The following is a 12,907-nucleotide window of genomic DNA, read 5'->3' on the forward strand; positions in this document are numbered from 1 at the left end:
CAACTCTATATGGTTTAACTTAAAACTTCCTACAGTTCCCATACCTTTGCACACATTTTCTGCCCACCTAGAATGCTGTATTAGTTCCCTAGGGCTGCCATAACAAAGTGCCACAAACTGGGTCGTTCAGAACAACAGAAAGTTATTGTCTGGAGTTCTGCAGGCCAGAAGTCCAAAATCAAGGTGTTGGCAGGGCCGTGCCCCCTCGGAAGGGAGGGATCTGTTCTAGACCTCTCTCCCAGCTTCTTCTTCAAGGCAGTTCCTTGCCTTGTGGCAGCATAACTCCAGTCTCCACATGGCACTCTCCCTGTGTGCGTTTATGTATCCAAATTTTCTCTTCTTGTAAGGACACCAGTCACAATGGACTGGGGCAGCCCTGCTCCAGTATGACCTCATCTTAATTAATTACATCAGCAATGACCCTGTTTCCAAATAAGGTCACATGTTGAGGTACTAGAGGTTAAGACTTCAACAGATGAATTTGGGGAGGACACCATTCAACCCGTAACATATGCCTTCTGGCCCCTCCCTAACATCATCTCTCTCAGTGGATTGACTCAGCCCAGACAGGGCTTATTTCTTCCTCTAGAGAATCTTCCCTAGTGGCCTCTTTCCCCACCCACCACACACCTGTGCTCCCCCCACACTGGGTTGGGTGCCCCTCTGCAGGTCCCAGTGATACACTTGTCCCAGTGTATTAAGGTGGTGTCTCTGCTCACATGTCTCTCCCAGATTCTAGGAGACAGAGAACAAATATTGTTTATCTCTGCATCATTCTCCAAGCCTGGCGTATAGAAAATGCTCTGTAAAGTGCTAGGTCACCTAGTGGACGAACAAATGAATGAAATATATGAACAAAAGCCACCCTGCAGCCCATCTATGCATGGGTTCTGTACTTTATGCACGTCCTATTCATAGAAATAGCTGGTCAATGTGCCTTCCTTTTCTGGAAGACATGAAATTGGCAGAGAATTAAAATCATGGGCTTGGTATTTGCCAGGTCCTAGATACACGCACTATCTCACTAATCCAACAATATATTGATGGAAATATTATGATTATCCCCATTTTACAGATGAGGAAACTGAGGCTCAAAGTTCAGGTCCCACTGGTGATGTGAGCTCTCTGCTGGAGGACTCTTGAGTCTGTGCTCGCTCCGCTGTATCACCTGACTTGTTTGGACCAGCAGCCTCAGGTCCCTTCTCCTGAGGAAGGCCTTCAGCTCTTTTTTCCTGATGCATTAGTGAGTCTGAGATGCCCTGATTTGCAGGAGCCCAACTGGTGTGGAGCCCTCCCGCCCCATTGCCTCTGCCCCCGCTTCCACACTGGCCTCCACGTCCCAGAGGGCTGGCTCGTGGAATCATCAGGTCCTGGTCCAGGAGGCCCCCTGGCTGCCTTGTCTGGACTGTGCTGGCTCCGCCCAGTGCCCTATTGTGACCTGGGCATCAGGCTGGGCTGTGAGACTGCAGGCACGGAGAGCGAGGCCCTGACTCGGTCCTTCTGAATTGAATATGCGCAGTCTCACCTGAAGCTCCTCATCGACTTGAGTAAAGACCAGGGCCGATGACAGGACGGAGGGACAGAAGAGCGGTGCTTCTGTTGCCAGTCGCCCTGCTGCTGCCCTGGTCTCACAGCGGCCTGGCACGTAGGTCTCTCATGGTGTTCTTGGGTCTGTGCCTCTCCGGGGCTCTCTCTCCTCGGCGGCCGGGAGAATCACTTGGGGAGCTTGTTCAAAAGGTCAAGTTCTAGGATGCTGATTCTGTAGTACTGGGTGGGATCTGAGGAACTGCACTTTTAATAAGGCCCCTCCAGTGAATCTGATGCCGGGGCCCCTGGACCAGACTTTCAGATCACTGCTCCCCACACACTCCCGACTTTAAAGTTACATGTGGAGAAGCCGTGTATGCATATGTATGTGTGTGTGTTTGTGTATTTCACATCTATGTTAGGTACCAGAGTTTTCCAGAGTGAAGGGCCAATGTAAGTAAACCGTTTGAGAGGGGTAACTAGCTGTCCATCTGGAGATGTTAACTAGCCGTGTCCTGCAGCTTTAAGGCCCTGTGTCATCAGAAAAAGGAATTTCTCTGCTGCTTTCTCTTTGAAAACATCCTGAAGGATCATGTAGAGCCTAACTGGTCTAATGCAAAACATAAATAATATAACTGTAATGAAGGCAGCGTCTTAATACCTACTATGGATTCATCTCCCTGAGTCCGGAGAATTTACGGAGCCTCGTGCTACGCTGTCAATTTGCTGGTTGACAGATATCAAACCTCTATCACGTGCTGGGAGCTGTTTTAGGAGAGAGATGTTTTATGTCAGAGAATGACATATTCAATTCCTACCCTTAAGCAGTTTTGCTATCTAGCGAGGGGAGGGACGTATTAAACATAGAAATGAATAAATAAGTAAGTTAATTCCAGTTCCCGTTAAATGGTATGAAGCAGATGAAATAGGCTAATGCAATGGGAGGTCTGCAGGTGGGAGTTGAGACTGTTCTAATAGGTGGTCATGGAAAGCCTTCCTGAGATGACAAGACTTGGGCTGAGACCCACCTGATGAGAAGGAGACGTATTTCCAAGCAGAAGTGACAGCAAGTGCAAGGGCCCTGAGACTGAGTGAGTGGGGTATGTTTTAGAGGCAGACAGGCCAGTAAAGTTGGGGCAGAGTGAATGGGAAGGGGCCACTGGAGAAAGACGGGCTCGTAAAGGCACAGTGAGGACTCTGGATTTTATTCTGGTTACAGTGGGAAGCCATCAGAGAGTGAGAAATGAGAGGTGCTTGAGAAAGCACTCTGGCTGCTTCAGAGGATAGACTGTGTAGGAGTGGGGATGCAAGAGGGGAAGGAGGGGGACGAGTTAGTGGGCAGGACAGGATGACGGCCTGGATGGGTTTATAGCAGGGCGGATGGAGAGGATGGCTGGCGAAGGACATTGTTTGGTAAAGTTGATGGAACTGACCGATGCACTGCTCGTGGGGAGTGAGGGGAAGAGGAGACGTCAAGGATAACTCTTGCCTGGGCAAACAGACGGGTGTACCATCCATAGAACTGTGGAAGGCTTACAAGAAAGATGTGGAGTGGGGTCAGGTTCCATAGTTCAGTTTGGGCCACGTCAAGTTTGAGGCACCTCTCAGACGTTCTTGTGAGATACTGAGTAGGGCAGTTGGTTAATGGGTTGGGAGCTCAGTGGAGAGGCCTGAGAGGGTAAACGTGAGAGCACCTGTATAAAGATGATATTTGAAGTCTGGCTAGGATGAGATACTCTAGCCAAAGTGCATAGAGAAAGAAGTGGTCTGAGGGTTAAGCCGTGAGTTTTGGAAGAGGAGGTGGATTTGGCAGAAAAGTATGAGAAGGAATGGCCACTGATGCAGGAAGACGACCAGCAGGTACTTCCTCCCACTGAAATGTTGCCCAGAGATGACCCCAGATTGAACCAAAAGTCCTGGGCAAAACTCAGACTTCTTTCTCCTTGGTCCAAACTAGAATGAAACCAAATGTCATCCCTCTAAATCAATGTGACATGAAAAAATAGGCATTAGACTGTGTTAATACTTATCTTTGTATTAAAGATGAGGATATTGAGGCACAGAGAGGTTAAATCAGTGGCTCCAAGTCACACAGCTAGCCAACGGGGTCAACTCAGAACTTCTGACTCCCAATCTCACTTCTTCCCTCTTCACCAGCTGCCCTGCCAGCTAGGAAATTTCCAGGCTAAAACCAGTGCCTTCTGCAGACTTGAGTGGTTTCTCCAGTCATGCTTCTCTTTCTCTCATGGTGACCAATATATTGAAAGGGTCTTTTGGGGCAAATACAATTTCTGAAACACCCTGATGGTGCAGGCAAAGAGAAAACACTCAACTAAAAAGTTGAGATGAGACCTCCCTGTCTTAATTTGTTTGGTCACATCTCTGGGTCTGGATCAACCAGTCACTTGGCAAAAATCTACAGTCTGCAGTGATTTCATTCCAGTGGGATTTGCAAGGGAAGATCTCCTAACTCCCCCACCAGGAGTTTGCTCTGTAGTGCTGGCGGTCCCAAGACTTCATTTGGTTTTTTATCTACAGACTATATAAACCCCTTAGGCTCCCAGGAACTCTCATAAGATTCACAACCATGGGTCTCTTATTTTTCCAGGCCAGCCCCAATTCTAATTTTCAACAAAGTTGAGCCATTGAGCATGTAAAAATATAGAAGAATTTTTGGACTTGCATAAGACTTTTCATGTAAATACATTCACGTTTCAGTCTGCATGACCACCGGCAGCCTGACATCAATATCAATACAGCATTTAAACTGTTGTACTGAAAATCACATACCTCTTAAGGAAAAATTCAGAATAAGGAAGCTAAAGTTTGCTTCAATGTTTACATATAAGAATTTTAATAAAAATAGTTATGTTTTATATTAATGTAATTAAGTAAAAATGTTTCCCCCTCGTCATTTTAAACTGTAAAAGTAGAGTATTTTAGAACTGGGAAAAACCTTAGAGATGATTTTATTAAGTCCCCTCATTTTAAGGTGAGAAAATTGAAGAACCTAGAGGTAGCCTATTCCACTATAGAGAATTCTATGAAGTGCATTTTTATATTGAAAAATATACAAATTCCCTGGTCTCCCAGGACTCTCCTAAATTAACCACAGGCCCCAGATTGTCCAGGTCACCCTCAATTCTGTGTAACGTCCAACAAAGTGGAATGTAAAAGTACGGCAGAATTTTTATACTGTAAGATCTTTTCATGCCAACATATGCTTTTCACCCACTGACACTGGATCTGAGCGAGTCTGATACCACGTCTTTAAGAAAACCCTGCAGAAGTCTGAAGGCCCGTCCTTTTATGTTCCCTATAATAAGGCTTCCCAATATGCTAGTTACTCACCTCTGAACACGCTCCATTTGTTAATGCTATTCTTACACCTCGAGCCCCCAGACCAACGACCATCAAATGCTACAGTCTAGGAAGTGGAGTGCTTATCGGTCAGGTCATCTCATCAGCATCTTGTGGTTGATATTTTCATATGAAAAACTTCCAAGTCAAAGCTCCTCTCACAACCTCGAGTTTGGGATCTATTATTTTTTTTGACTGGAGTTGCAAGACTTTATTTCTAGTCCTTGTTGAGTTCAGTATTGACGGTTCATGCCCAGGATTCAGATGTGATCAGATAGTTTTCAATCTCTATTCTGTAATCTATTAAATATTAGTTCTTGCTCAGTTTTGTGTCATGCATTATTATGCACTTTTTCCCCCAAGTGTAAGACGACTTCTTACCCATTTAAGTTTTAAAGGCATCTGTTAGTACCAGCTTGGTTTGGTATCCTACTGCCGCTCCAACACCTCCGAACCATCAGCAGAAACTGCTAACAGATCTTGCTTTCTCTTTCTCTTTTTTCTCTTTTGAACATTTTGTTCTACACAGAGGATGGCAGACTGCCACTGCCCACCAATCAGATAGCTCTCCAGGTGAAACCTTCTTCCCACCTCACTCAGAAAGCCTCCCTTCCAGGATACAGTCAATGATCAATGCTTTAGATATAATATCTCAACCAGTTTGATGTTCGCCTTAGAGAGAAATCATCCAAACCACATATCATCATTTTAGCCAAATAAGATTCTCAAAGAATTGAGTGGATGATTTGTCAAAATATAGACATACCATGCAAGCTACGAGCAAGATGAATAAACAACTGGGCTTTAGAACCAGACATACCTGGCCGAAAAATCCCCATCTGTCTCTCGTAAGCTGAACGGTCTTGAGCAAGCACGTGATTTCTCCAAGATTGTTTCCTCATCTGTGAAATGGGGATAATAAACCATAGCTCAGAGGTTTGCTGGCATTATTAAGTGTCTCTCACACACACAACTCAGAGGCTGACTCATGGTAGGTGCTCAGTAAGTGGCTATCATTATATAGCAAAAAGATTAATATATGGGGCTTTTAAATTATTAGTCCAATTTGACTACTAATCATTGGTAATTTTGTTTAAGTTTTCACAAATTATTATTTTAATTAAGTATTTAAAAAATTTTCCAGAGATCCAACATTGTTTTATTGTATATTAAGTCCAAGATTCCCTTGTTGGCTCTGAAAATTCAACGTTTTCATCTGAGATTGGGCTGCAGGTTCCTTACAATGTGTGGTCTTCCTTGACAGGAGCAATGGGAATCCCTCATAGAGATTACAATTTAGCGGGGGAAGTAGACTTTAACAGTTTCACAAATGCTTCATCACCGTTGTTAGTGTTCTGAGGGGAAGGTGGGGTGTTGAGTAAGAAAGTTATACTGAGGGTAGCTGGTGTAACCTTAAAAGGCAAGGAAGGAGCTAAGATATGAGGGATACACAGGAATTAAACAGGCAAAGAGGAGCGAGACAGATGAGGGAGGAGCCTCTCTTTCTGGCAGGAGCACGGGGAAGAGCCCCGAGGTAGGAAGGAGCAGGGCACTTCCGGGGAGCTGAAGGGCCAGGGAAGTCGGAGGAGAGAAACCCAAAGGCAGAGATGAGAGGCAGCAGTGGTGGTGCCGACGTGCAAAGGTGGCGGTAAAATGTGTAGTGATGAGCGGTGTGATTGACGGTGACGTGTGGTGGGGACACACATGGCGGTGAGGTTGTGTGGTGATGGTACCATGTGTGCTGCAGAGATGGTTTGAATAGATACTCCTCTCAGATTAGACTCTTCTGTGAAATATTATGAACGTCATGGACTTTTCTCCCCGGGTATAAGTATGGTTAACACTTAGGCAGTTTGCCCAGTGGTTGTGAGGACAGACTCCAGAGCCAGACTGCCTAGGTTCAAATCTTAGCTTAGTCATTTATTAGCTGTTGGCCTTGGCCAGTTGTCCTAACCTTAAACTTGCCTTTGTGGTCTACCCTTTAAAATGAGATGATGATAATTTCAACTATCTTGTGAGGTTTGTACGAGAATTAAATTAATTAATTTAGACAAAACAGAATGGTGTCTGGCAAAGAGTAAGCATTCAGCATTTTAGATTTTATGATGTTTACTGTTTCCCATTACTCAGATGATGTTGGAAACCCATTAGAAGCTGTCAAAACAATCCTATCACATAGGAAATGCCAAAATTTTAATTTCTCTCAAGGCGCAATTGGGATGATCTTTAGAATTAAAATTGGGTGAAACGCGGTGGTGCCGTAAATCACAACAGAAAATGCAGGAAAGGAATCAGTTGGGAAAGGAGGGGCTGGGCAATTTCCCTTGGGCTTCCCTACTAGGGTGCAAGAGCAAGATCCGGCCCCAGGGCTTGTGGCTGTGTGCCCTTCCCCACAGGCCCTCAGACGGAGACCCTTCCAAGAAGCCCAACTATGGTGAAGGCACCCAAAAGTACAATCTCATAATTGCGGTGCCCTTGGTAGGCATGGAGGGTATTGTTTTTGTTTGATGGATCTCCCACCTGGTAGTAAACTGGCTGAGCCACTGCTGTCTGTGTGCTGGGGGGGTGAGAAAGGGGCATCATACTTAAGTGTCTTCCAAGCCAACCAACCTTGACTGTTGGGCTCTGGGTCTCTCCTCCCTCTTCCTTCTTTCTGCTCTTAGTGAAATGTGGCCAAAGAATAAACAGTTCTGAGAAGTCAGAAGCTTCGGATATCATAGGCGGGGTACCTGCAGACACTGTAGATTTCCCATGGCAGATGCATATCCTTGACAGTGGGAATCATCTCTGTGGGGGATCGATCCTCAGTGAGTGGTGGGTTCTAACCGCAGCCCATTGCTTCAAAAACAAAAATAAGTAAGTGTTGCAGATAGAATTTTTTTTTCCAAACCAGTGTGGTAGAATATTTGCCCCGACATGCCTATTATTCACGTTCATCAGCCATTAAACAAAATACCAGGAGGTAGACACCTGTGTTAAATATCACACTTTGCAGGTGGAAAGAAACCGTTCTCCTCCTAGGGTGTTGCACAGCTTGCTGTGTGGGACGTACACTGCAGAGCAAATGTTCCTTGGGCTTCTCAGCATTTTGCTAAGTGCATGTAGTCCTGGCCCAAACTCCTGGAGAGTCCTTTCCTAAGCATTTGCTCTCACTCAGGGAGAAAGTGGGCTGACAGAGATCACGGAGTTGGGGAAATCATAGAAGGATTAGGCCCCGAGGGCAGGGGGCCGGGCCTGGCTGCATGGCGGAAGGTGCTGTCTGAGTCCCAGTCTACAAAACAGTTTTGCAAAACTTCCAAGGTGTCTGTGATATAGCCAGTCAGCTTTTCTTGCAAATCAAGGTCAAGTCCCTCAATTACTCATGCCATAGTATGGCTTCGCAGACATTTGTTGATGAAATTTACAAGTGAATTTGCCCAAGCGAAAAGCCATCAGGGCAAGAGCTGGTTGGCCAGAGGGCAGGCTGGCACTCAGGTCAGTCCCCTCCTCCCTGGCTCCGTGTCAAGTGCAGAGCCGCAGATGCTCTCAGGATCGCAGTCTCACACAAGTGCCGTTATTTTCTCCTAAGGCTCACCTTTTACCCTCCCACCACTTACCTATTTTCTCTTTCTTTTGTTTTGGAATAAGATCTACCTTGGAGGTCGTACATGGTAAAGGAAATCTTGACACCGAGAACTTGACAAAGATAAAAGTGGACAAGCTAATTACTCACTATTATTTTGACAGCTGGTTCTACATTAATGACATAGCTTTGCTGTTGCTCAAATCCCCACTGAACTTGGGTGTCAAGAAGGTACCCATCTGCCTTTCAGAGGTCACTGACATAGAGAGATGGAGAAACTGCTGGGTGACTGGATGGGGCACTACTAGTAAGTTACTACAGCCCAGCGGGGAGTGGGGGTGGCACCTTGGCTGAGGTTTGCAATGAGAAGCAAAGTCTGGAGGCTCTGCTGGCCTTAGGAGGTCTGCCTCGTGCACCTGGGTGCTTCCGGTTCTCAGTTAAAGTCCCACGATGACCCTGTTGCTCAGTCCACGTGGGAGCCATCCTCCCTGGGCGCGTGGAGCAAGCTTTAGGTCCACATTGTGAAACAGGAACCCTAAACAGGGCCTCAGGGAAAAGCCAGGCAGAAGTGTTCAGCCTTCAGGGTGACCTGGAGGAAGGTGGAGGGACATACCCATGGGAAAAGGGGCTGGGCTCCGGGACGTCCACGCCACTGTCAGCCAGAGCAGCTCCGTTCCAATTGATGGGGCCAGTTCCGCCCCCTGTGATAAAGGGCTCTGTGGCTAAAATCTCTGAAAACCACAGATCCAGGCCAAGGAGGACGGGATAAACCGAATGTAAATTTGTCCTTCTAGAGTCAACCTGTAACCTACTCCTGCCGGTTTGCCCAGCCAGCCCACAGAATGGTGTCCTCTTGTCTTCCTTCTTGGTGAACGTGACTTTCCCCATAATCAACAGAGCAGGAAAAGTCACATTCCACTCGGTGCTGCCCTTCCAAGGAGGCACCCAAATGGCTCTACATGGATTCCCACGTGGTCCCAAAACTCAGAGCTGTGTTAGATTTCTCCTTGGGAATTGCCCTTAGAAGCTTTTCAATAGCTTCAAAAACAAGGCCACCTTCTTAACTTAGAGTTCCTCATGCTTCATTTACCTCATTTTCTTTGAAACTCCTCTATGATTCAGGCAGTGTTGTAGGCTCCAGGGATTCAGCAACATACAAAGAGGAACACATCCCCATCTTCGGAAGTGGACATTCTAGGAGTTGGGCTCAGCTAGAGCCCACAGGCAGTGAACTCCTCAAGGACTCCGACACGAGCTTCAAGCCCATCTTTTTGTGCCGTGGGTCCCAGGACAGAACTTGTCATCGTGGGTTCTCTTTACATCCTCATGGATTTGAATGAAACTCCTTTTTAGGACCCTAGCTGGAACCTGGCACCCTCAGCAGGGTGAGAAAATGGTTCACTGAGGCTGAAATCCAGTACAAACCCAGTGCTAGGAGCTCTTGATTCAGAGAGGGTGGGCTCAAGAGTCTCCCGGACACCCCTCCTACCCCCTCCTCACCCAGTCCAAATTTGGGTCATTGCCGGGGCCACAGAGCAGTTCCCTTGTTGTTGAGGTGAAAAGACATGATGTGGGTGGGTCCTCCTCAGGGACCACGTTGAGCTCAGGGTCCTCTCTCCATCTGCTTCTTCTTTGGGTCAGTTCCTAAGCGAAGTACAGAAACAGTGCTGCGGAAAGTCAACATCCAGCTGATCGAGTGGGAAACATGCTTCCACACGATGCCTCTGCTCACCAAGAGCATGCTGTGCGCCGGGGACCTTCAAGGTGGGAAGGACACCTGCCAGGTAACATAGCTTCTCCATGGCCTGGAGAGGGGCTGCCCCAGAAGGCTGGCCAACAGTGCCAGGCTACCTGGCTGCCCTCTCTCTCCTCTGGATAGGAGGTGGATTAAAACAACAGAAACGTGTTCTCTCCCAGAGGCCAGAAGTCCAAAATCAAGGCATCGGCAGGGCTACGCTCCCTCTGGAGGGTCTAGGGGGGGATCCTTCCTTGCCTTTTCTGGCTTCTGGTGGTTGCGGGCAACCCTGGGCGCTCCTTAGCCTGTAGGTGCACCCTCTGATCGGTGCTTCCATCTTCACAGGCCTTCCCCCCTGTATGCGTGTGTCTCCTCTGCTCTCTCTTCTTATAGGGATACCAGTTATTGGAGTAGGGCCCATGCTAATCCCGTAGGACTTCATCTTAATGGAACTAATTACATCTGCACAGATCGTATTTCCAAGTAAGGTCGAATTCTGAGGTTCCAGGTGGACATGAATTTGGGAGGGATGCTCTGTAACCAAAGGCAGGCCGTGCAGGCCAGTGGTTAGCGCTGCGGGCTCCCTTAGCTTCCCTCCCAGCTCCTCTACTCACTGCCTGGAGTCCCCTCTGTGCCTGTGCCTTTTCAGATTTCTCCATCTGTAAAATGGGACTACTAAGAGTCCTCTTAGGACTGCTGTGAAGATAAAATGAGTCAATGCACAAAAGCATTTAGAGGAGCATGGCGCAGAGGAGGGTCATGGTAAACACTACGAATATTGTTTCCTCCATCATCATCTCTTACATCTGTTCAGTGCTCAATAGCATACAAACTGCTTCCACAAATACGTCAAACTAGCTCTAGGAAGCAGGCCTATTTTAGATGGGAAAAGGAGGACCAGGAAAGCTGACAGCCTTGCGGAGGACACACCAGCAAGGTAAAGTACAGACCCCGAGTTCCAACCAAGGTGCGCTGACTTCAGGGGTGAGAGCCATCTTTTGGGTTCCAATAGAGACAGGGCTCCAAATCCAGCAGCCCAGCACGGCCCCGCCCAGATGTGCCTGGTTTACCAACCACAAAAATGGTGGGAGCTGCCAGTGAGTACAGGCTTGCTCTATATTAGGGCCAGGCATAGTGCTTTATAGGTGTCATTTGCTTACCTTCACACCGTGGTCCTGCAGGAAAGGTACAGTCATCACCAGCATCAAAAGGAGCCTCAAAACGCTGAAGAAAAATTTCACATTCTCTCAACTAAGTATTCACCCTGGGATCTGAACCAAGGTCTGTTTGGCTCCAGAAATTTAAATTCTTAACTGTACATCTTTCACATAGATCCCCTCATCCCTAGAGAAGCGAGTGCAATTCTTCATTTTAAAGAAAGGTCATGGGAATTTCCAATGACTTCAAAGAACTGGATGAAGAACAGTTTGGTTCAAAGGAAGCTGATGGGCACAGCAATTTGTTCACGATAACAATCTGGTTTAAAAAAAACCAAATAAACCCATATCCTATTTGGGGGGCGTTGTTGTTTGTTTTGGATTTGGATTTTTGGCATATCATTAAATGGTGCTTCTTTCTGACTCTTCTGTGTGTTACTTAATATTTTCAAAAATAGATCTTTGTAAGCTGTGAGACACTACGTACCGCCTGATCCTATTTCTGTAAAATAATAATGACGTGTACGTATTTGCATACATGAGGATGTGGAAAGTTACATTTGGCTAAAGAGTTGCCTCTGCATGGTTGAAATTAGAAATGTTGTTTATTTCACTTATTTATTTCAGTACCCAGTAAAGAAAATTCCAGGGGTATAACAGTGAAGAGGAAGTTTACCTCTTACAATTGTTCTCCTGTTCACTCCCCAGAGGAACAATGTTAACTGTATCTTACCTGAAAATTCTTCTTATACACAATCGTGTGTGTGTGCTTATATTTACTTATATAATTATGGGCATTCTTCATGTTCTTTTTCCATATCCCAGTTTTCTGATTTTTGTTGTTGTTGTTTTATCTGATTTTTTGATGAAGATACATTATTCTTTTTTTTTTGAAGATATATTATTCTTTAATAGAAAATTTTAAATGGTCCAAAAGGTTTGGGGGCATGAAAGGTAGTGCATTCCTTCATTTTCATGTCAATGACGTCTGCTCCACCTGTGCTTACTTGGCAATCTCTTTCATGATGCTTTAAAATTTGTAAGTTGTTTAAAATTTGATGTTTTGAACCACAATCTAACATTTTGACACAATTTTTGTACTTTTTGCGTTCTGTATGCCTGCTGCCTTCAACCAATGACCTAGTATAAAGCATAATGGCTTTTGGGTTTCAGTTTTTACTTTTTGCTATCGTGAACAACACAGAAAGAGCAAAATGAGGTCTTTCTGGGGAAATTGAAAGAATCCTGAAAAACAAAAAAGTGCTTAGAGGCAGAACGGATTAGAAAACCACTCCTTGGTATATCAGAATGAATGCATGTCACTGGATGTTGATGATGGATATTTATTTTTTGACCAAATTGTCATTCATCACCATTGCTTTTGACCAAACTGTTCGCTCCCTTTTCTGACAGTCACAGAGCTGGGAGTATAGGCATGTTGTTGGAGAGCCGAACCAAAAGTAGAAACATCCACCCGTCCTCCAATGACACCATAAGTGCTTTGTGCCTCGTGCCAGGCGCCCACCCCTCAATAGGCTGTAAGAGCAACTTTCCACCATCCCTTCC

General features: G+C 46.0%; 2 protein-coding genes across 17 annotated transcripts in view; both read right to left on the minus strand.

The window, feature by feature from the left end:
• Positions 1–7,625, minus strand: part of PRSS55 (serine protease 55) — a 71,115-nt gene extending 63,490 nt beyond the window's left edge. For 3 of the 5 annotated variants that reach the window (XM_057548028.1, XM_007192706.3, XM_007192708.3), the window contains exons 1-2: positions 7,498–7,625; positions 5,708–5,789 (exon numbers count right to left, since the gene is read on the minus strand). In XM_057548028.1, coding sequence (XP_057404011.1) covers positions 5,708–5,789; positions 7,498–7,605 — 190 coding nt within the window. In that variant the 5' untranslated portion in view covers positions 7,606–7,625. Of the gene's footprint in view, positions 1–5,707; positions 5,790–7,497 lie in introns of those variants that run through there. The other 2 variants (XM_057548029.1, XM_057548031.1) reach the window with 1 other exon arrangement.
• The window catches only part of MSRA (methionine sulfoxide reductase A), a 390,059-nt gene continuing 384,772 nt past the window's right edge, over positions 7,621–12,907 (minus strand). For 9 of the 12 annotated variants that reach the window (XM_007192694.2, XM_057548034.1, XM_007192700.2 and 6 more), the window contains one exon: positions 7,636–7,725. Coding sequence is in view for 1 of the 12 variants with exons in the window: in XM_007192703.2 (XP_007192765.2) it covers positions 7,669–7,725 (57 nt within the window). In the remaining 11 variants the exon portion in view is untranslated. Of the gene's footprint in view, positions 7,726–11,344; positions 11,409–12,907 lie in introns of all 12 variants that reach the window. The other 3 variants (XR_452004.3, XM_007192695.3, XM_007192703.2) reach the window with 3 other exon arrangements.

This window comes from Balaenoptera acutorostrata, chromosome 6 (assembly GCF_949987535.1).
Source record: "Balaenoptera acutorostrata chromosome 6, mBalAcu1.1, whole genome shotgun sequence".
Taxonomy (NCBI): Eukaryota; Metazoa; Chordata; class Mammalia; order Artiodactyla; family Balaenopteridae; genus Balaenoptera; species Balaenoptera acutorostrata.